Here is a 23,050-nt window from a genome sequence, read left to right as displayed (position 1 = left end):
ACCGGGTTTGCTGCTGGTTTATTTTTTTCTTTTTCGCTGGAGGGAACTTTTCTGCCTTGGGCACCCCTCAGAGATGCTGCGGGCCCCTCCTCTCACCTGTAAGAGGTGACATCCCCTCTTGTCCTTCTTTACTGCTGTTTCAGTTCAGCCCGTAAATTGTCTTAGGTTCATGTTTTAAATTATTTTTTCTAAATATTTAGATAATTCTAAATTATCTAAAATGAGTTCATTTTTAAAATTATTTTTCGAATGCTGCTCATGACAATGCCGGGGGCTGTTCTTAGCAGCTAGGTTTTGTAGCAACCCTGGAGAACGTGCAGGGGACGGAGGCCCCCAGAGGCGAGTGACAAGGTAAGGGTCCCGGACTCAGGGGCGGAGTCGGGATTCCGGCTCCACTGGTCTGTTCACTCACCTCTTATAATAAGGATCAGCAGCCAAGGATATTTCTCCTGTGGGGTTTTCAGCTGGATGTACTGAACACTGAAGGGTGTTCTGTCTCGGGCTCCCCTCTAACAGTGCACACGGGCACCGCCATTCCAGGAAGTGTAGCCATGCCTTTGGACGGAGAGGAACCACTTTAGGGAAAAATGCTGGTTGGGAAAGGACACAAGAGCGTTCAGAAAGGGAAATGATTGGAAGCCACTTCAAAGCACTGCTTCCTGAGTTGTGGTCATCAGGAGGCCTGACCAGACACCAGTTGTCCCTGCCCCCTTATCATCGTGGCAGGGGTACAGAGGAGCTGGCATTTGTGTTGGGGACCCTGCAGGGAAGTCGTCAAAGCTTGCTGCCAAGTCGAGAGGCCCTATGTCTTGCTTGCCTAATTGCCAGGCCCAGGGTCCAGCCTTGCAGAGCCAGCCTTCTGTGATGCTGGACGGAAGGGCCTGGGACACCTGAGGCACACGTCAAAGTCCTCTTAAAAATATTTAAGCGACCAGCTGGAAGTGGTCAAGGCCAGTTTTTAGGGGAGTCTGTGCTTGCTCCTTCTGGTCCTTCATCCTGACTGTGTAACACTTCTGTACCCTGATATCCCCCGATTCTGAATGTAAACCCTCAGTAGGATGGTCAGGATGGCGAACGGTAACTGTTTCTATTTCTTCCGTGTGTGCCTTCTACTTTCCTGCCAGCTAGTTGCGCCACCTCTGCCATGTGCTGTGATAAACACTGAGGACAGAGCAGTGAGCCAGCCCGGGTCCTACCACTCCTGGTTCGGACCCAACATAACCTCCAAAGGCCGCTGCAACACCCCAGTGTCCTCTGTACCTGTCCTGGAAGTTTCATGTAATTCAGTGGTTTATATGCATTGTTGTTTACACTGGAAGTCAAATGTTTATCACAACAGAGGTGTGAGTCGAGTTTTACAGGATATATCTATAGGCAGATGTGTGTATATGTTTGATGTACACAGACATACACATGTGTACACACAAATGCTCCTCCATGCCCAAGCTCTAGGGCAGGAAGTTCTGTCTGTTCTGAGGTCCCTTCCCGTCTATACAGAGTGTGAGAGTGCTGAGACCTTTTGGTAGACCAGATGCCCAATGGGGACATGGCAGAGGACTTATTGTATTAAGTATGAGGTTGGACAACACACTGAGATGCTGCTCACTTCTAAAGTTTCTCTGATTTTAAGAGAGTTAGACCTGTGGAAGATGGTCATAGGAAGTCAACAATAACCATTAAGGATTGCCAAGTGTACCAGTCACCAAGCTTCAGTAGGCTGTGTTGCTCAGACTGTCTGGTGCTCATCTGCTCCTAACTTTTTTCCCCTGAGTAAGGAAGTCGAGCTTTTTCTCACTATAGCCAGGAGAGACGGGGGGGTGGGGTGGGGATGGGGGTTGGTAGTCCTTGCATCTTTCTGGAGCTGATTTTTCCCTGACTTTTTTCTCTGCTGCTTCTTTTTGTCCCCACTTTGGGGTACAGGGGCTGGAGCAGATTTTGTCATGCTGGGAGGAATGTTTTCAGGCCATACTGAGTGTGCCGGAGAGGTGATCGAGAGGAACGGACAGAAGCTCAAGCTCTTCTATGGGATGAGCTCAGAGACAGCGATGAAGAAACACTCGGGAGGGGTTGCGGAGTATAGGTATGTGGGGGTTGGATGGGGAGTGGGCACAGCGCCATAACTGGTGAGGTTACATTCCCTTGCTTCTTACAGAAATGGGATGGAAATAGGTCTTAAAGAGCACAAGTTGGTTTATATTATGGTGGCTTCCCTTGTAGCTCAGCTGATAGAGAGTCCGCCTGCAATGCAGGAGACCCTGGTTTGGGATAATCCCCTGTAAAAGGGATAGGCTACCCACACCAGGATTCTTGGGCTTCCCTGGTGGCTCAGCTGGTAAAGAATCCACCTGCAGTGTGGGAGACCTGGGGGATGGAAGTAGGCCTCAAGAATACGAGTCTGTTTATATTATGGTACCATGGGAAAGGCCTGGGAAACATTTTTAAAATTAAGAAAATTTAATTAAATAACTGTATGGCTTACATTTTTTTAATTGAAGTATAGTTGATTGACAGCATTGTTAGTTACAGGTGTATGGCAAAGTGATTCAGTTGTACATACGCATACTTTTTTTTCAGATTCTTTTTCCTTATAGGTTACTGCAAAATACTGAATAGAGTTCCCTGTGCTATACAGTAGGTCCTTGTTGGTTATCTACTGTAAACATAGCAGTGTGTACATATCAGTGCCAGACTCTGAGTCTGTCCCCCATCTTCCTTCCCGGTAACCGTAAGTTTATTCGTAAATTCATTCATATCATTCTTTTTAGATTGTGCATAGAAGCCGTATCATATGATATTTGTCTTTCTCTGACTTCTTAGTAGGTCCATCCATGTTGCTGAAATGGCATTATTTCATTTTTAATGGCTGAGTAATATCCCATCGTGTACATGTTATATGTACCATGTATTCTTTATCCATTTATCTGTTGATGGACATTTAGGATGCTTCCATGTCCTGTCTATTGTGAACAGAGCTGCAGTGAATGCTGGGGCACATGCATCCTTTAGAACCATGTTTTTCCCCAGATATATGTCCAGGAGTGGGGCTGGATCATACGGTAGCTCCGTTTTTACTTTCCTAAGGAGTCTCCATACTGTTTCTGTAGTGAGTGTACCAGTTTGCATTCCCACCAACAGTGTAGGAGGGTTCTCTTTTCTCCACACCCTTTCTAGCATTTACTCTTTGTAGACTTTTTGATCATGGCCATTATGACTGGTGTGAGGTGATCTCTAAGATTGAGCCACATGAGCTACTTGTAAATTTTGGAGAGTAATCCCTTGCTAGTTGCCATCATTTGCAAATATTTTCTTCCATTCTGTGGGTGGTCTTTTCATTTTGATTATGGTTTCCTTTGCTGTGCAGAAACTTTTTTTGAGTTTAATTAGGTCCCATTTATTTTTATTTCTACTACTCTAGGAGATGGATCAAAAGATATTGTGATTTATGTCAAAGAGTTTTACCTATGTTTTCCTCTGAGTTTCCTAGTATCAGGTCTTACATTTAGGTCTTAAATCCATTTTGAGTTTCTTTTTGTGTATGATGTTAAAAAATGTTCTTTTTTTCCCACAATTTTCCAAGCCCCATTTATTGCAGAGGCTGTCTTTTCTCCATTGTGTAGTCTTGCCTCCTTTGTCATAGATTAATTGACCATAGGTGTGTGGATTTATTTCTGAGCTTGCTGTCCTGCTCCATTTACCTACATTTGTTTTTGTGCCAGTACCATATTGTTTAGATAACTGTAGCTTTGTATATAGTATAGTCTGAAGTCAGGGGGCCTGATTCCTCCAGCTTCATCTTTCTTCTCAAGATCACTTTGGCTATTTGGGGTCTTTTGTATCTCCATAGAAATTGTAAGAATTTTTTGTTGTTGTTCTGTGAAAAATGCCATTGCTAATTTGATAAGAGATTGCATTGGGTAGTATAATCATTTTGACAATATTGATTCCTCCAATCCAAGAACGTGGTTTCTTTCCATCTATTTATATCATCTTTGATTAGAAAACCCATCCTGGCCTCTTTCAAAACAGCCATAATTTTTATCCAACTAGCATTGGCAGTGTTTGGGGTGAAGTTGGAAATGGGATTAGGGGTATGTGTGAGTAGTTATGACTTTTGTTCAGCCAGCCCTGGAGGGGACCCACTAGGCTTCCAAGGGGCTAGGCCAGAATATCCCAGCCTTGTCCTGAGAGAGCCCCTATGGAGCCTGGTGTGAGTCAGGCTGAAGGGTCTCCCACTGCATGTGAGATGGGGTGGGTGAGACCCCCTCACGGAGGTCAGACCTTTTGGGAAGAATGCCCTGGGTCACCTGCGGCAGCTCCCACAGGACTCGCCCCTGCCTGCAGGCTGAGACAGTTGATACAGGCAGCTTTTGTAGGCATTTAATCACATCAGTCTGCGGAAGGGATGCTCACGTCTGCTTATCTGTTCCACTTCCGTTTTAATTGTGTGTACGTGTGTTTGAAGAACATTGTGGCAGAGTTTGCTCACCACCTCGCCCTGCTCCATAGAATCTGCCATTGCTTCTCATCAGAATTGGCAGTGATGACAGGCTGCACCATGTGGACGGGCTCCTGAATCCTTAGAAGGATGGGAATTCAGGCCCCTTGCCATGGGCCGATACCCTCCATTTCCTACCACTTATTCCACACCCAAAAGCTTATCATGAGGATGTGGGATTTGGAGGCATTATGTAAGGCCTGAGCCAAGCTCAAGGTACACAATTCAGTCACTGAGATATTTCAGGTGGGCAGGCTGGTGGGAGGGGTGGGGTCCCCCACCAGAGCTCTCTTCCTCGGGTACTGGTAGTCTAACTTCACTCCTCTTTCTCTGCAGTCTTTCTCTTTTGAGGGGATTCTCAATAAGAAAAAGATGTTGTAGTTATGGGGACAGCGGGGTGGGAACAAGAAGCTGGGGGCTACATTTGTACCTTCATCCTGGAAGCTGCAGACAGTTTAGGACAAGAGGGACACCCCGTCCCACGCAGCCTCCAAAGGACTCTTTCTCCCGTGTGATGACTAGTGGAGGAGGCCGGACAGTGTCGGGGAAGAGAGAGAAAGGGGTTTACTGCCTCCCCTTCGACCTGAACCTCTGCCAAGCAGCTTAATGCTTTACCAGTACCACTGTTCAAGGGCCTGTGCCTTCTCCCATGTGCTGGGCTGGGAGAGGAACCATTGTGATTGCGTGGCAGCCAGATGCTGTGCCTGGAGGACTTTTTTTCCCCTCTAGCCACTGCATCTGTTTTGGGTTCCTAAGAAAAGCAGGTAGGGAAGGCCAGACCAGGCTAGAGCACAAACAGAAACCAAGGAGCTGCACAAAGAACCATCTTCAGTGATTCCAGCAGGGTTTAGACAAAACAGAAAATAGAAGATTCGGGAGTACCAAGACTCAGTTCCGGAAGTGGATTCAATCAAATCTTAGACACGGAAGGAAAGTGCTGGAGTGAGAAGCGTAATCCAGAGGCAGCGCGAGCCCTCTAGGCTGCATCCGTGTTCTGTCTCTGCACCCCCCTGACCCGCACCCTGCACCCGCATCATCTGATCTCCTCCGAAGACTGGTTCTCCTAGTTTGACATTGTATTTAATTAAGGCAGAGTTATTTATGCTTTGCTAGTTCCTTCCCAGTCATTACCCATTTAGTTCTCACACTGTCCTTGGGAGACACATCCAAGCCCTTCGTTTTACAGATGAGAAGACTTGGGCGTCAGTGATAAATGACTTGCAAAAGGTACCATCGCCACTTAGAGAAGAAGTGATGCTGAGGATCTGGAGGGTGTCTGTAAGCCTGGGGAGGCCATGGAAATGTTTATTGAAAAATGAAGTGGTTATCACTTCTGGCACATATGCACATGTTGGTCTGTGGTCAGAGAATACAGCAATACCAGTCATCTTGGGTGTGACCAGTGACCGGCTTCATGAACTCGGTGCTGTAAACTAGCCACTAGGCCAGCCCTTGGTCTGGCCAATGGTTTGTGTTTTTGTTTTTCCTTAATTTTTATTGGACTGTAGTTGTTTGTGTACCATGTTGTGTTAGTTTCTGCTTTACAGCAAAGTAAATCAGCCGTATGTATACCCATATCCCCTTTATTTAGATTTCCCTCCCATTTTATTTCTGCTTTGTAGATAAGTTCCTTTCTACCATTTTCCTAGATTCCACATATACGTGTTATTGCATATTTGTTTTTCTCTGACTTGACTTCACTCTGTATGACTGTCTCTAGGTCTGTCCATGTTTTTGCATGTGGTACAATTTCATTCCTTTTTGTGGCTGAGTAACATTCCATTCTGTGTATGTACCACGTCGGTAGCCATTCCTCTGCTGATGGACATTTAGGTTGCTTCCATGTCTGGGCTATTGTAAACAGTGCTGCAGTAAATAAGCACTGAGGTGCCTGTATCTTTTTTGAATTAAGGGTTTTCTCTGGTATATGCCCAGGAGTGGGATTGCTGGGTCATAGGGTAGCTCTATTTTTAGTTTTTTAAGGAACCTCCATACTGTTCTCCTTTACCCAAGGAAAGGTCTTTGCTTCAGGTAGGTTTATTCCAAGGTATTTTTATTTTTTGTTGCAATGGTAAAATGGTATTGTTTCCTTAATTTCTCTTTCTGATCTTTCATTGTTAGTGTATAGGAATGCAAGAGATTTCTCTGCATTAATTTTGTATCTTGCAGCTTTACCAAATTCATTGATTAGCACCAGTAGTTTTCTGGTGGCCTCTTTAGGATTTTCTGTGTATAGTATCATCATCTGCAAACAGTTTTACTTCTTTTCCAGTTTGGATACCTTTTATTTCTTCTCTGATTGCAGAGGCTAGGACTTCAAAAACTAGGTTGAATAACAAGTGGCGAGAATGGACATCCTTGTCTTGTTCTGGTCAATGGTTTAAACTGCTAGATCTTACCTGAGGGTAGTCTTGCATGTGTAGATTTCAATGCACAAGAGTTAATACCCTTTTGAAATTCTAGGTAATGACTTTTTGATCAAGAGATGCTGTTTTTTCATGTGAAGAGACCAGCTAAAGTTCCGGTATTTGGTAAATTGTTAGAATTTCCAGATTTCCTGACCCTTGGATGGGGGGTAGAGTTTTGTGTGGACTGGAGATTCCCTTCTTGCAATGCCCCTTCTAACACAAGTCTAGATGGTATCTTCAAAACCTGCAGTAAGGGGGTATGACACGGAATCTGGCAGTGTTGCTTGGTGGCCTTAGGAAGAGTGGGACAAGGACTCAGCTGGACAGTCAGAGGTGGTTTAACATTTGTGCCATGAGCCAGACCTGGATTTCTAAGTGTCACTCAGAAAACATGAAGGATGCTTCCCAAAGCCTTGGGTGCTGAGGAGGTCCTTAGTTCTGCTCTGGGTCCACCTTGCAGAGGCCCCGCAGCACATCTAGGCGTGGTGATTTGTGCAGACGCAGGGAGGTAAGCTGAGGGGTGCCCAAGAGAGGCCGTGTGAGTGGAGTCACTTACCTCACTCGTGGAGGTCTCCATGTAACCTCACAGTGCCCGTCCATTTTCTCTGTCCCTTCTTCCTCTCTCGATTGTCTCCTGTGAAGATGCTCTGTCTGATGCCGATTGGAGGGCTGGCAGGGGTACGGGGAAGGGGACACTCTGGGCTTGTTCTGTTATTGGTTAGGGCGGGCCGGCAGGAGAGGCCATGGTGGGAGGTGGCCGGGAGGTCTGTTTCCCTAACCCCATCGGTGTTCAGGACTCTGGGTCAGCTGGAGGCCCGTGTACAGATTAGCAGAGGATGGAAAGGGGGGGCTGGTTTCCGATGGAAGGTGTGGCGTACCTGCAGGAGATGGTGGGGTGCGGGCTGGGTCTGCAACTCTTCCAGGAGTTGCTGATGGAGATTTTGTGTTCCCGGCACTCTAGGCAGTCAGCAGCCAGGTTGTGCATCTTGGGTGGGAGGAGTGCGTTCACCTGAGATGCTGGCCTGACCTACGTGGCGTGTGCAGCGAGGCCGAGGTCCTCCCAGGGTGGGTCGGATCAGAGGGTGGCATGCAGCCGCCCAAGTGCCTTGGGGTGGGTTCAAGTGCCAAAGCTGGGGATCCTGGCTGGGTAGTTCAGGGAAAAGAACCAGACTGAAAGAAACACCTCCTTTTTCTTCCAGAGCCCCTGAGGGCAAGACTGTGGAAGTGCCTTACAAAGGTGACGTCGAGAACACTATTCTGGATATTCTCGGGGGACTGAGGTCTACCTGCACCTACGTGGGGGCCGCCAAACTCAAAGAGCTCAGCAGGAGGGCGACGTTCATCCGAGTGACCCAGCAATACAACACCGTGTTTAGCTAACCCTGTGGACGAGGCCACCTCCGGCCGGCGGAGGCGTCCACACACGCCTGCTTTTCCATCTCCCTCCTCATGCTAGGGCAGAGGTTCCAGCAGGTCCTGGGGTGTGGGGGCCCCCCTCCTCCTCCCATCACCTGGAGGCTGCAGGGCTCCCCTAGGTCTAGGGGCCCAGAAGTCAGGCACTCAGTGGGTCAGCGGTTGGAGCTTACCTACCCAAAATGTGTAACCTCATTGGTAAAACTAAAACTCACGCCTTTTTTTTTTTTTTAAGAAAATGGTTTCACTTTAATATAATGTTACAAGACTTGCTTGCGTGCTGGAGTTCGCATTTACAAGACCACGTTGTTGGGGGGCTGGGGGTTTTCTGCTTCCTTCCCACGATTGGCTCTTGGTGGTCAAGGTACCTGGGTGGGCAGGGTCGGGGGAGGGGGCCACAGCCAGGGGAACCAGCCCCCGCTCCATCCAGCTCACAGGTGCTGCAGAAGAATGAGAGCAATTACCCGGACAGCTGACCTTGGTTTCCTCTCGGTGTCCCCAAGGTGCGGGGACGCACTGACGCCACGTCTCTTACCCATGCCTTTGGGGAACAGGGCCTCTGTCACTGTGCTCACGCTGCTTCTAGTCTTGTCCTGGGTTTTCATTCGGTTCGTTTTCCTCCATCTCTCTCCCCCTGTTCCAGGCTGTCCTCTCTCTTAGAGAACATTATTTTAAGGAAGTTCCAGGGGATCTTTCCAGTGCAAGGTTATCCACTAAAAAGTTGGCAGGTAGAGTCCCAGTGAAAAGCAGCTGAAGCCTTGACATTGGTTTAGCATCAGAGCTAGCGTCCCCTCGTCACAGCGATGAATACTCTCCAGGAGGGACCGTGGGCATGGCTAAGGGTCCATGCATTCATTGGTGACATTTGTACTTTCTTGGAGAAAAGACTCATGGCCTTGGTGGGAGTCCCACCCCAGTGCCCGGTGACACTTGTCTAAACGGTGAACCCGCATGCATTAATGATGACTGGCCACTTCTTTTGAAGCATTACTTGAGTATTAGGACTGGGAAGTGTATGCAGCCCAGGATGTTTTGCTTCATTTCCTTTTAAATGAGGCTAAAGAAGCAGATACAGGAGTTAATTTTTCTTTGGAGAGACAAGTGACGGCCCTAGAGGAGAGAGGAGCCACTCCTTCCTGCTGCGTGAGAGCAAATTAACAGCCTGACGTTCCTGGTGACTGACACTGTATGAGGAATCTGAACAAACCACCACACTCCAGGGACTTACAGGCCTGAGTTTATAGTCTTTGTTGTCCATGCGGTTGCTCAGTTGTGTCCGACTCTGTGACCCCATGGACTATAGCACGTCAGGCTTCCCCGTCTTTCACTATGTCCCAGAGTTTGTTCAGATTCATGTCCGTTGAGTTGGTGATGCCATCCAACTATTTCATCCTCTGTCACCCCCTTCTCCTGTCCTCAGTCTTTCCCAGCATCAGGGTCTTTCCCAATGAGTCAGCTCTTCGCATAAGGTGGCCCAAGTATTGGAAAACTTCAGCTTCAGCATCAGTCCTTGCAATGAATACTCAGGGTGGTTTTCCTTTAGGATTGACCAGTTTGAGCTCCTTGCTGTCCAAGGGACTCTCAGGAGTCTTCTCCAGCATCATGATTCAAAGGCATCAATTCTTCAGCGCTCAGCCTTCTTCGTGGTCCAGTCTTACAGTCTTAGAAGAATACGTTAAAAAATTCAGCAACTTGAGCTCTGTGGTAATACTTTTTCCTCCTAAATCCACCCAGAGTAATTCTTGTAGGAACACAAATGCCCACACACCTGAGGGTTTGAAGGGTACTGAACCTCTGGCGGGATGTGCATTGCTGCTGGAGGTACTCCACCTTTTCTGTCTGGCTGTCTGAGGTGTGAACCCCTGTAACCTGAGCTAGATGTGTGTCACACTCTAGCCCTTGAGTTCATTAGTTTTAAGAGATCCTTCATGGCAAAAGAAGGGAAAGAAGTGGAGGAGAAGTCTTAAAGCTCTTAAAAAGGGACTGCCAGTAAGTAGTCAGGAAACTTCCAGAACAGCATCCTTCATACTCCTGTCTTGACTTGGGGCTGTCCAGTCCTATCCGTGAGGACGTGTGCCTGCTTTATCCATCTTGTGCAAAGACTTTCCAGACTACCCGCTCTGATTCCACCAAGGGGAGTGAGGCAGGTTCCTCACTCACCTGGTTTATTTAGGGAAGCGAAAACATGATCGCAGAAGCCAGAACCTCATCAGGAACATGTTGAAGCAGAGGTTTCACTTCTAAGGCTCCCTGACCCTCTGCAGGTTCATCCCTGCCTCCAGTAGCAGTGGGCGTGGGGGAGCCTGCCCTGGACGCCCTCAGACCTGCTGATTGTACAGGGCTTCCTGTGCACTATAGGCTCCTGGTGGTTTTAAGGTCGACCTCGTTGCCGCCTGTGAAGCAAAGGCTTTCCTCTCATCAACTGGCTCAAGTAAGACTCGCAGCTCTTGGAACCCAGACTTGTCAGGACCGTTAGCAGCTACTATTACAACAGCAGAGCAGGCGGCGGTTCAGACTGCTGTACCAGAGCGACCCACGTCAGCCCAGACCGTTCTGAAGGATGAGGGCTTGGACAGCCTTGTTGTCTGGGTTTCAAGGCTCAGTGCATCACTGCTAATTTACACACCCAACATTCGTTCACGCTAGCATTCTTAGTACAACAGGACCTCGATGTCGCAGGGCTAACAGCAGAGTCCTGTTGAGATGTCCCCATACACCGAAGCAAGATGACTAACAGGAAGGGAGATACCCATCCCTGCCTGGGGTAAGCACCAACACTGAACTGGATGCCAAAAGTTCTCTTCCAGCACTGCAGAACCTGAAGGCTGGGAGGATCGGACAGTCATGCATGCAGATACAGGTAGAGGGCCTTACCTGCCTGGGTCCTGGAGGAATTCCTTTCTGGGGCAACTGCCAAGTCTCCTTCATCTGAGAGCGGGCACCGTGCAAACCTCTGAGTTTCTAACAGGCATGAACTCCAAGAAATGAACTTTCCACCTTCAGACCATTAACCAGTGTGCAGCAAAGCTTACAGAAACATATCGATAATGCTACGAGCCCACAAAGATGGCAAATTCTGTTGAGAAGAAAAATCTCTTGTAAACACAGCAGTGTGCAGAGAAGAGAAACAAATGGAACGAGCTGAAACATCAGATGTTGAAACCTGACTTTGATTCTCATCTCAAGCACAACTGACCCGCTTACCACTCCCCAAAATTAGTAAGAAAGGCAGAGCCTGATGTCACCCTTGCCACCACAAAGCTACCCAGTGATCACAGCGGGTCAAGAAGGAAGAAGGACCAACACTTCCTCGGCCTCCCTGGTTTCCCAGGACCTGACACAAGGCACAGACACGTTTGCAATTGGCACGGTTATTTTATTAGTACGAGTATACTGAAACAATAAACTTGTACTGGTTTACAGACAATTTATTTAAAACAATTTTGTTCAAATTTTGAATCAAACATTGTTTTATTATAATAATGAAATAATTTCTACCTAGAAAACCTGCAAGCACCATCAAAGAAAGGGACCATAAAATTCAATAAACAGACTCGAGTGTATCCTACAAATAGACACACCACGATTAGAAAATAGAATAGGAATTCTTCCATTTTTTTTTTAATATTTGTTTTAAAAAAGCTAGTGCAAGTACAATATTTTACACTGGAATTACAGAGAGTATGCACGCATATGGAAAAAAGTTCTCCTGTCACAATAAAAGCTCTTAACTATGTATGCACTTAAATTTTTCTTTTCAATAAGGTGCAAATCATCATCCCTTCCCTAGTTCTCCTCTGTACTGGCCATGTCAGTCTGATAGTGCCCTCAAAGTTCTGGTGTCTCTTTTTCCTTGGCCGGTGGGAGGCGTACAATTGGAAGGTTGGTAGGTCGTGAGCTGATACTAGAAAAACATCGGTGTGACTCTCAGAGATGGCCCTGGGGCCAGGACCCCACTGGCTAGAAATTAGGACTCTTGTCTTAACCAAAGGCCACCAGAAAATGCTGGCAGGGCTCTGCTGGAGCCTTTCAGCTGACACTAATTTGGGTGTACAGGGAGTAGTGAAGGCTGAGGAGGAAAAAAAAAAAAACCTCCCCTAAAAGGCCAAAAGGGCAGTATTCACAGAACTGATGCACACAGGTATCAAGTTTAATTTTCACTGACAGTAAAGAAATTCACCCCACTCCTGAACTGGATTAATTGAAGAGTAGGCGGTTCATGTTAGGAACCAGAGGAAACCTACACACCCAGCTTGGTAACCGTTCAGACTTGCCATTTATTCCAGAGGACAGTTCCTGTTACCTCGGCAAGGATGACTGCAAACAGCACTTCCAAAGGGGGCCTTCAGACTGGCCATGGAAAAGGAGACTGGCTCATCAGCCGTCCCAGACAGCAAACGAACAAACTAAAGGGAAAGAAAACTTGGGTGAAGTCTCCAATTATCTGCAGTGGAAGACTGGAGTCCTTTCAGCTAAGAAAAGTGACGGAAATTCTTAAGAGACGGTTACTGGAGAGCTACTACCTATTGGCCAAAAGCACTTAATTTTAATACAGCTGAACCATTTGTATGCAAGTCGTGAGGACACGAGAAACTGAAGCCACTGTTCCCTCCCGCCGTCGTACAGGTGAATGTCAGCTACCAGAAACACTGCGTGTAATGTGAGGGAGGGGCTCAGATTCTGAATTTTAAGAATTGGAGGGGGGATCTGCTCAACATCCCGCCCCTCCCCTGCCAGCTGTCCAGTTTCTGCTGGCTGGTTTGATTTCTGGACAGAATATGACTTCTGAGAAGTTGCTCCACGTTAATTTTGGCCTCTTAATGGTAAAGAAAAAAAAAAATCAAAACCAAAGTGAAACAAGGCATCTCAACTGAAATTCTTGTTTAACCCCCCACCCCCCGCCATTGAAATGAGGTGTCGGTGGGGAGAGAAGGCTGAACATTTCTGTGTGTGTGTGTGTCCTCGTGATGAGCCCCGTTTTCGTGGTAGCCAGGATCCCTTGTTACAAACACTTCTTGTTCAGAATTATATTCTTTGGGTTTACTGGAACAGGAAGTGCTGAAAATGTCAAACATCATCTCTGGAGAAAAAGGAGTTGCAATGGCTTAAGAGAGTTTAAACTAAGAAGGGAGCTCGGAGAAGTACTTTCGGCATAGGAATGAACAGTATTCTCTAATTGCAAAATACAGAATTACTCTCCCTCAGATGAGGGTTCTATGTAACAAAAACCTAGAGGAAGCATAGGTATAGTTGAAGAGCCTTTTAAGTAGTAATTCTTTCAGGCCATAACCATACAAATCTGATCATTTAGACATGACATATTTCTATATACAAAAAAACATGTAACTTTCAACCTTTATGCTTTTTTTTTTTTACAAACAAGGTATGAAACTCATTGTTTCAACAGATCCATATCTTTCAAACACTGAATGAATCATTTTGACATTCATTTTTCTTTTGTGCAATTTTGTAAAACATTACCTGTACTCCTCAAAGTGAGTGCTTCAAAGTTTTTTTTCTTCAGCTTCTCAAATTAGGTGTACATTAAAAAAAAAAATTTCCACAAGGTATAGTGCTACAAGAAAAGATCTATCAGTAAGGTAACTTATTTGAAGCGAGGTCATCTATGTAAAAGAAATCTTAGCTCCGGAGTAGAGGTGTGCAAACAGTTTGGAGTTTCCCTATCAACAGAAACACAACACTGTCCGTGGGGGGTAAAAAGAGGAAACCAACCTAACACAATGGCATAGATAGGCATGTGCTTTATAGCAAAGTATGTTCTCTGTATAGTTATTACTGGATGTGTTCTTAAATTTTCTATTTCAGAAATTCTGGGTTGAAAACAAAGGTGGAAGCAGAGACTTCCGCTTCACTTGAAAAGCCCACACAGTGTCCTCTCCTTTGCTTTCACATCACCCTGAAGAAGCGGGATTGGGCCACGGAGACTGCTGGCCCTTTTTTCACCTGGGATTATCATGGGTGACTAGCAGATAGGACGTGCAAAGGATTTTAGGAGGAAACGGACCACAGTTTGTCGAGCTGCTTACAGTTCATCAAACAGTAGCCGTGACAACCAACACAGCTCAAAAAGCCCAGCCTTTCCGTCCCCAGAGCTCTGCTTCTTCACCCAGATCTGAAATAGGATGGCATTTAGTGTCTTCAAAAGCATTTGATATTTTTTTTTCTCTAAGAAAGAAACAGGCTTCCTTAGTAGTCACAGATGTTAAAGGGTATTGTCAATTGTTTCCTTAAAAAAAAAATTCCAAAGCTATACAACAAAAGTAAATTTTGGCAATGTATTTCAGTAAAGATGGAACTATGTGCAAAGAGTGGATTTTCTGATTCTAGGAGCTACTGTTCATCTCGAACATGCAGCATCATATTGCAATCGATGCGGTATCTAAGGAGAAACCCACAAGATGCAGGGAATCCAAACATTCCTTGAAGTTGTACAACCCTACTCCCAGAACAGTCAAAGTGCTGCTTCTGGACACGTCAGTGTACCACACACACGCCAGCCCCGTCCCTGAGTTAGAGGTGTGAAAGGTTCTGCAGAGTTCCTTGTGGGGGGGAGGAGGAGGGGTGCTGCCATTTCCCGGTGGGCGAGATAACCCAACGCGCTCACCTAACAGGACACACAGAGGGTCATGATTCAGGGTGAGAAATGGGACTGAGGACAGCAATGGGAAAAAAAAAAAAAGAAGAAGAAATTCCTCCCAAAACAAACGGGGGTGAGTTGGAAAAGACACAAAATTGACGGACATAGAAAATCATCCTGAACGTCCAAATGAAAAAGCAATTTTGGATTTCCACTTGAAAAGATTTGAGGTAAGTGGTATCCATCTCTCTAGTCGCCCCGCCCCGCCCCCAATGTGGCCCAAACTGAAATAATTCTGAAGTTGAAACATCCTAAGGAACAGTCATTTTATATATTTAGAAATCCCTAGAAAGAGAGGTCCTTGTTTGTTGGTGAATTTTTTTTTTCTTTTCGCCCTAATTTCTTGGTGATTGTGTTCCACTGTAAACGCAAAAGGCCTGCTGTTACTAGTTTAAAAATGGAAAACAGGTAAGGAGAACAAAAGATGGGTTAGGTAAGTATTGCAAAGTGGACCCGGTACAGAGGCACATGGCTACTCCTCACAAGCTGCGCGGCACTGTTAGGTGGGCTACGCGGGCGAGGTGACCGGGCTGCTCTGGGGGCCTCGGCGCTCGCCCACATGTGCCAACAGGAGGAGGGCCCCTGTTCTCCGGATGGCCTTCCTATTTGGAGGCGAGAGCTGCCGCAGAGGGGCGGTGGCCATTGTTCGCAGGAGGCCCGGGCCCTCCGCAGCCGCCTGCGCCCGAGGCTCGGAAGGCGCGCACGCGGTGGACCACACTTTCTGCCCACGCTTGGAGGATGCACGGCTCCAAGTCTCCAGGACACAGACCTGAGTGGGTGGGGGCCCACCTACTCGAGGAAAGGACCGTGGAACAGGGGCTGATCCTGGCTCGATGGCTCAAGAGTGCGCCTTAGAAGTGAGTCTGCCTGCTTCCCGTCTGCACGCCACTATTCCTCTCGGTGAGGAGGGGAAGATCTGCTTTGTTTGCTCTTTTCTGCAACAGGGCGACAGAAACGCGGGGCTCCCCCAGAAGCTCCCTGCCCTGGGGCCTCGGCTTCCCCGAGCAGGGCAATCGCCCAGCAGGAGGCTCTCCCCTTCCTGGCTCCTTCCTTCCAGCCCTTCTTTGGGCGGCACAGAAAAAGGATGGAGAGAATAAGGAAAAAGCCAAGAGGGGCCTACCTACACTTTGTCTAGAGCACACTGATCAGACTCTATTGGCACGGAAAGTATTGCACACACTAAAGAAGCAAGAAGGTGAAACAGGACAATGTTTAGAAAGAACCGATTCTTTGATAATTCCTATACCTGAAACAAAAGCACGAAAAACAACGATGATGTTCCTATTGCTCCAAACCACGCATGTTTTCCTGTTTTAGTGTTGGAGGTGTGGATCCGGTTAGTTCAATACTCAAAAGAAGCCAAAAGGTGGTGGGTGTTTCTCTGAGTCCGCGTGAATCACTGTCCTTAGTGGTACTGATGAGGACAAAGTCTGTATGGCAGCCCCGTATTCCTCTTACCATCAAAACAAAAAAAGAAAAACAAAACCTAATAATTGCAAGTGCCCTGAGCAGAATATATGGAAGATTAAGCAAGTTCTCTGAACAGAGACATTTAAAAAAATACAGCACTAAGTAAGCAATATGACTGCAAAAATGGACTCACCCAGCTCTCTGCTAGCATGCTGAGAGGGTAATGAACACCGAGGAAAGTCAAGGACTGGCTCTAGCAGTTCAAAACCTACTCCAATGGTTTTGGTACACCCCAGAAATGGTTTCTAAAAATCGTCAGTTCTGCTGAGAGCTAAATGTGAAGGAATACTGGAAAGCCAGAATGTGGGCTGACAAGAATTTTTTTTTAAATCTGTGAAATGGAAAAAGTACTATTTTCAATGGTAAAAGAAAAATCAGGTATTTGTTCAGATTCTCTGCAGCCATTCCAAGTAAGAATATTTAAAAATTTCTCTCTCCTTATAAAACTTTTAAGCACTTAAAACGCACACTCAAACCCCACAAACAATTTTTCAGATCTCTGGGGATAAAAGGTCTCCACTGTGAAAGACCCTTTCTGGGTTTGTACCAAACATTAGATCTTGATTTCAGATGGAAAAAGAAAGTCATTTTGAAAATAACATTAATAACAACAACAATAATTGTTTTCTTAAAAAAAAAAACAAACTTGCTCACATATATAAATGTCTTCATGGAAAACTCTCTCAATGAATCTGAAGAAAATTCTCAGAGTTGTCCTGCTAAGACCTGGTTTTATGTGACAGATACGGTAAGAAGACCAAAAATGAATCTTGAAAGGAACATAACCTTATAAAAGGCCTAGAGTTTAGGCAGGTTAGAAAGTAATTTTGCTACATTTATTTATGCTCGTTCAGTCCCCCAAGCCTTTCCCACAATGTTATTTGAGAAAAACTGCAGGAATATCACACAAATTTATAAACTCAAGATGTGCAAATCGCAAGGTTCTTTAAAAGTTCATCTTAAAAAGAAAAACACTGGACAAAAGTGAGTATTCTTTTTTTTTTTTTTCCCATCCCTTCCCTCTCAGTTCCTCTGCCAGCTCTGCATACGCTTTTTACTCCTTTCTGAGACATCAAAGTGAAGAGTGCCTCCTGTCAGGCTGTACTTGGTGGTCATTCATTGTCACATACAAGTTCATAATTCACATTCATCCCTTGAAACCACTTTGAAACTTTCAGCATCTTGCTCCGTGAGAAACTCTGCAGAGCTGAAATGTAGTTACAGTGTTAAAAAAAAAAAAAGAAAGCAACTTAGTTTTTTTTTTTTTCTTTTCTGTTTTTCTTCCCAAAGAGTTTAAAGTGAGATACAGTACTTGTTGAATGAGAGACCAAGATGCTTGGTAATAAAGTGTGAACGGCATTTTAAGTACTTAAGAGATAGTAATATATATGCTTATCTTCAAAATCTTATTTCCTCACGTCACACTGGAATCTGAAAAAAGTGGCACCCGAGTTGTCCATTGTCATGAACTATAAACAGTACTAGAGTTAAAAGACAAAAGATTTGCAAACCCAAAGCAAAGAGCTTCTGCAGCTCTTTTGAAGGGCAGTTTGTGTCTTATCTCTTGGGAGCGAAGTCAATGCAATTAACCTGATTGGTTTTCCTAACACTGCACAGAGACCGGAGGGGGTGTTCACTTTCCCCCACCCCCGCTGCCCAGCGCCCCCCCCCCCAACCAGTGCAGAGCGATGCCAGCAGGGGCCGCCTGCCCACCATGACGCCCTGGAGGCATCACTACTGCACTAGTAAAGCAGAAACGAAATCCCATGGGTGGCAGTTGCTCTTTAAAAAAATATCAGTGCAGTCAGGCCCCATAGGGGGAAATATATATATATATATATATATTTATCTCTATGATTAAAAGTTGCTTTTATTGTAAAATAAGTTGGGGGGGGGAAATGTTCTTTTACGCGGTTAGCTTTCCATCTGCTGTCTGGTACCTCTTTCGGAGGCCCCAGTGCTGACTCTGCACGGGGGGAACCTCCTGAGGACATTCCCCCAGACCTCCAATCTGGTGCTGAGAGCAAGAGAGAGGGAGGCAGAGAGAAAGACACCCTTACAGAAGTGTCACCCAGGCACCCTCCCTGGCACACAGGCACATCCCCCTGACGCAGCTCCCTTCCCGAGATCATCCCTCTGAAGCCAGTGGAAGTCAGTGCCCCCGTGGATGCATCCACGATGCCAGAAAAGGCGGGTGCCATGGGGCCACCTTCATCTCAACCAGGATGCCCACCACCTGCCTGGAGCCTGGGCTGGACCTACCCTGGCACCCCACCTGCCGAGAAACACGCCCGGAAAAAGCATATGCACCGGTCGCCTGCCCAACGCCAGCTGTAACTCTAATGACAAGGTTATAACAGAACCCTAAAGTAAGAGGATAACATGGAAATACTGAGTTATTTAACCTACAGTACATCTGTAATCTGGATACAAATGATAAAGGAGGGCCAGCTTTCCCTTCCCCACACAGCTTCTACTTGCCTACGTTAGAGCGGCCTTCGATGCAAATCTTAACCTCCTGAGAAATGAGAGAAGGCTTGGGAAGAGTCAAAGGTGGCTCGTCTTCCGACTTCTCCAGTTTGCGGGTCTCGGGCGCTGACCACCTCCTCTTCCTCGTGGCCGCGGGCTTGCTGGGTTCTATTTTGGTGAGCAAGGGCGCGGCCGGCAATCCTATTTTTTCGGGAAACTTCAGTTCGCCGTTCTCAGAGAGCATCTGGGCGCTTCCCTGACTGATCCCGTTTTCCTGCTCGGCATACCTGTGTCTACTGCCAGCGAGGCCGTCGGTCTTTGAGTGCTTCAGCAGGACACTGGCTGGATCCACGGGCTGGCCCTTTTTAACAGAGCCGTTCTTCAGGTTCTTGAGGGTGAGCGAGATACAGACGTCCCCAACGGAGAGTTTGGAGCATGGCAAATCAAAGAGCTGGCTGGTCCTCTCTGGGCAACAGGATGACCAGCCCTGTCCAAACACAAAAAAAGGATACTCTACCAAAACTTCCACGCTGACCTGTGGGAACAGGGAGACACAGGGAGAAGGGAAAGAAGGAAAAGATGAAGATGTTTTATCCTTGTTTTATCGCATATACACACGTACACAAACATACATTCGCACATAAGCTGATCGGAAGAAAAGACAGACTCAGTTCCCCAATCTGCCTCTACCAACACATGTAAATAAGCCTCTTAATTTTCTGCTGTCCCTGTGTTTACCATATAGCAAAGCGAGTCAAAGTCCATTCAGCATTCAAAATATAGTTTTACTGTTTATCTGCTCTGTAGCTGGTCTCTGTTAAAACAAGTCAATGGACCCCTCCGAGGATGACAAACACCTGCTCAGTGTTCAGGCGCTGGGCGCTGCATGTGACTCACACCCGAAGTACGTTCCTGTGCTTTATTAACTCACTGGACAGCTGCTATCCTCACCGATGGCAGCGCTGAACAGGCATCAGAGTTAAGACTGTATTTTAGCTTCATGAGGCAGGCAGGCATATGTTCATCACTGTGTCCCTGGCCCCGAAAAGAGTACCCAGCACGTAGTTGAAAATAAATATTTGTTGGACAAATGAACGCATATTCTAGGAATTTAGGAGAAGGAGAACCAATGAGAGCTGGAGAAAAGAGGGAGGTCTTCCCCAGGACCTGAAACCTGGGCACCACTTCAAGGGGTTTGAGGGTGCAACAAATACAAAACAGTTCACGGGCTTGGCCCAGCTACGCCGTCAAGCCCCAGGCACTCCAGACAGTCTCTCTTTTGTCTGAAAGACAAAAGCAGGGGAAGCCCAGCATGCTTTCAGTAGCTGTTGTTCTTCCTAGGCTGCTTATGTGCCATGCAGGCTTCCCAGGTGGCGCTAGTGATAACGAAACTGCCTGCCGATGCAGGAACTGCAGGAGACGCAGGTTCAATGCCTGTGTCAGGAAGATCCCCTGGAGGAGAGTGTGGCAACCCACTCCAGTATTCTCGCCTAGAGAATCCCATGGACAGAGGAGCCTAGCGGTCTACAGTCCATAGGATCTCAAAGAGTCAGACACGACTGGAGCACACACACATGTGCCATGTATTACTATAAATTTCAATAAACTGCAATGACTGAAAGGATACTCAAGTCCATATAAAAGGGCACAGTATTTGCATATAACCTACACACATTGTCTGCATACATTAACTCAACTACGTTACTTATAATGTAAATGCTATGTAAATTGTTGCCTGGGAACTACTCAAGTTTTGCTTTTTGGAACTTTCTAGAATTTCTTTCCTCCATAAATATTTTCAATCTGTGATTGGTTGACTCCACAGGTGTGGAACCCACAGATATGGAAAGATGGCTGTATTGACTAAACACAATAATATTGAAAATGTTGAATTTCATGCACAGGCACGCATCCAGAAACACAAATAATTAAAATATCTCACTTTAAAAGTAGTAAATTTTCATGTAATTTACATGGATTGTAGCTTTTCTATTTAACCTATTTTTGATAACTGTGATTAATCTTGTTTTAAATGCACTTCTTGAATGATACATTTTATTTGCTCCATAGAAGACCTAACTGTTTTTAGAAAAGACAACTAGATGAATTTATATGAAAGCCTATTACTACAGTATGTGTGTAGGCATGGTGGTGGTTTAATCACTAAGTTGTGACTGACTCTTGCGATCCCATGGACTGTAGCCTGCCTGGCTCCTCTGTCCATGGGATTCTCCAGGCAAGAATACTGGAGTGGGATGCCATTTCCTTCTCCAGTGTGTGGGCATGAGCCCATATAACTGTTCATATTATCTGGGGAAAATTTCATTGTTATGGACTATCTGAATAAAGAGAGAATTTAAAAAATTTTGAGTTCCTACATCTCTTAAACATTTAGGTACATACTTCACAAAAAGTATTTTGTTTGATACTCACAATAAACTAGTGAGGAAAATGCTGTTGTTCCGATTTTACAACTAAGGAACTCTAAGTGTCAAGGAGATTGAATCGGTGCCCTAATGCCATGACTATACCCTGATGGAGCCGGGATTTAATCCTAGTCTCTGTGGCCTCCAAACCCATTTTCTTTTTTCCTATGTTACTGATCTCTGCCCCTGTGAACAAAGATATTGTAGTATCACCAGAAGAGATGAACTTAACATTTCCACTACCCCAAAAGTGGTGAATGTTACTTGGAATAAATAGAATCCAATGACCCAAGGTTATGGATGTGTTCCATGAGACAAAAAACTGTGAAATATCATCAGCCTTACATCTGCTATGCGAATCAAGTGTCTCCCTATATATGAGGCTGATATTCAATGACAGAGCTATGGTCATGTCATGCAAATGTATACAAGTTACAGTATCAGATGGGGATACCCACTAAGTTCCAACCGGGAGGACCAATCAGGAGCTAGCTCCATGAATCCATTATGGCTTGAAGCCATTAACATCATACACAGAGCAGAGGCGACAAATCCTACTTCAAGTGGGGACTGTTGGCTGCATTTCCTAGATGAGCCCTGCTCCTGGGTAGACCTGTGCTGACAGTCAGCCCAACAACTGCCAACCTAGAGGATCTTGCTGTGTCAGCCGAATCACACACATTCCTCAGAGCAGCCAGTGTTCACATTCTGAAAATAACTTCTACTGTGTACAAATCTACCTGAAGGGGCCAAAGGCAAATCTACCTGAAGACTTTTACATGTTGCCAAGTGCGACAGACTCATTAAGAAGATGGCTTCAAAGCCTTTGTGACAAGTAATGTTACTGATGACTCCATAAGGAATGATATAGATGTAACCTGCTCCCCCGTTACATACACCATATTTGGGGGCATTTAGAAAGCCCTTCATCATTCTATCCTCTCAAAACTCCAAAAGCAGGTCTTAGAATGAAATTCTGTGAAGTGCCTGATAGCTTGAACAGCCTACCTAATAATGCATGAAAGAAAAGTGATGAGGAGAGAGGAGAATATTTGAGAGGTATGCTGAAAAGGGCGATGATAATGGGTTATTTTAACCTAGAGAGCTTTGAGGAAATCTTCTCTGTCATTTCAAAGGCTTGCCTTTGGCCCCTTCCTCCTAAAAGCTCACTGTGTCTTCTCCCTAGAGAGCTCTGCCATCCCAGGAAAAGATGCCACCCCTTCAGCTGGGTCCATACAAATTAGCAGCAAAAGATTCAGGTCATCTGATCGCGGTAAGCAGTTAAGTGCGTGGCTCAGGCCCCATGTTAGTTTTCTCCTCATTATTTATCCTTGCTAATATTTACCATCATGAATATTCTTCCCTCCCTAATGCTGTAGCCTGAATTATCTAGATAATGCACTTTTTTTGAGGGGTCTGGATATACGTGAACTAAAGTAAGGTTTTGCCCTTCCTCAGGTGAAAGTTAAACTCTCATTTGCACATATCTCAAATAAGCACACTGAAGTAGTCATAACAAAAGTATTTTCATTTTGTAACTAGGTTTGTCAGAAGGACATAAACATTCTCAAAGGTTAACTGATCATTAACAATTACTGAAGAAATCATACTGACAGATTTTCCGGTGAGAATGCATATGGCTGGGTGTGCCCGCCTGAAACTCCCTTACAGAGGAGCATTATCTGCCTCCAAACATGCTGTCAAGGCGAAC

General features: G+C 45.8%; 2 protein-coding genes across 12 annotated transcripts in view; one reads left to right on the top strand and one right to left on the bottom strand.

Moving 5' to 3' along the window:
* Positions 1–8,584, top strand: part of GMPR (guanosine monophosphate reductase) — a 60,530-nt gene extending 51,946 nt beyond the window's left edge. Inside the window, exons 8-10 of one of the 2 annotated variants that reach the window (XR_011251316.1) lie at positions 1,921–2,080; positions 6,959–7,026; positions 8,103–8,584. Coding sequence is in view for 1 of the 2 variants with exons in the window: in XM_069563868.1 (XP_069419969.1) it covers positions 1,921–2,080; positions 8,103–8,283 (341 nt within the window). In the remaining variant the exon portion in view is untranslated. The remainder of the gene's footprint in view (positions 1–1,920; positions 2,081–6,958; positions 7,027–8,102) is intronic. The other variant, XM_069563868.1, reaches the window with a different exon arrangement.
* Positions 8,585–11,671: 3,087 nt separating this feature from the next.
* Positions 11,672–23,050, bottom strand: part of ATXN1 (ataxin 1) — a 421,390-nt gene continuing 410,011 nt past the window's right edge. For 6 of the 10 annotated variants that reach the window (XM_069563853.1, XM_069563855.1, XM_069563852.1 and 3 more), the window contains 2 exons: positions 18,926–19,448; positions 11,672–17,651 (listed from right to left, as the gene is read on the bottom strand). In XM_069563853.1, the coding sequence (XP_069419954.1) occupies positions 17,557–17,651; positions 18,926–19,448 (618 nt within the window). In that variant the 3' untranslated portion in view covers positions 11,672–17,556. Of the gene's footprint in view, positions 17,652–18,917; positions 19,449–23,050 lie in introns of those variants that run through there. The other 4 variants (XM_069563859.1, XM_069563860.1, XM_069563861.1 and 1 more) reach the window with 2 other exon arrangements.

Source organism: Ovis canadensis, chromosome 20, assembly GCF_042477335.2.
Source record: "Ovis canadensis isolate MfBH-ARS-UI-01 breed Bighorn chromosome 20, ARS-UI_OviCan_v2, whole genome shotgun sequence".
Taxonomy (NCBI): domain Eukaryota; kingdom Metazoa; phylum Chordata; class Mammalia; order Artiodactyla; family Bovidae; genus Ovis; species Ovis canadensis.
The sequence above is the reverse complement of the archived record's forward strand: the minus strand, read 5'-3'. Positions and strand labels throughout refer to the sequence as shown.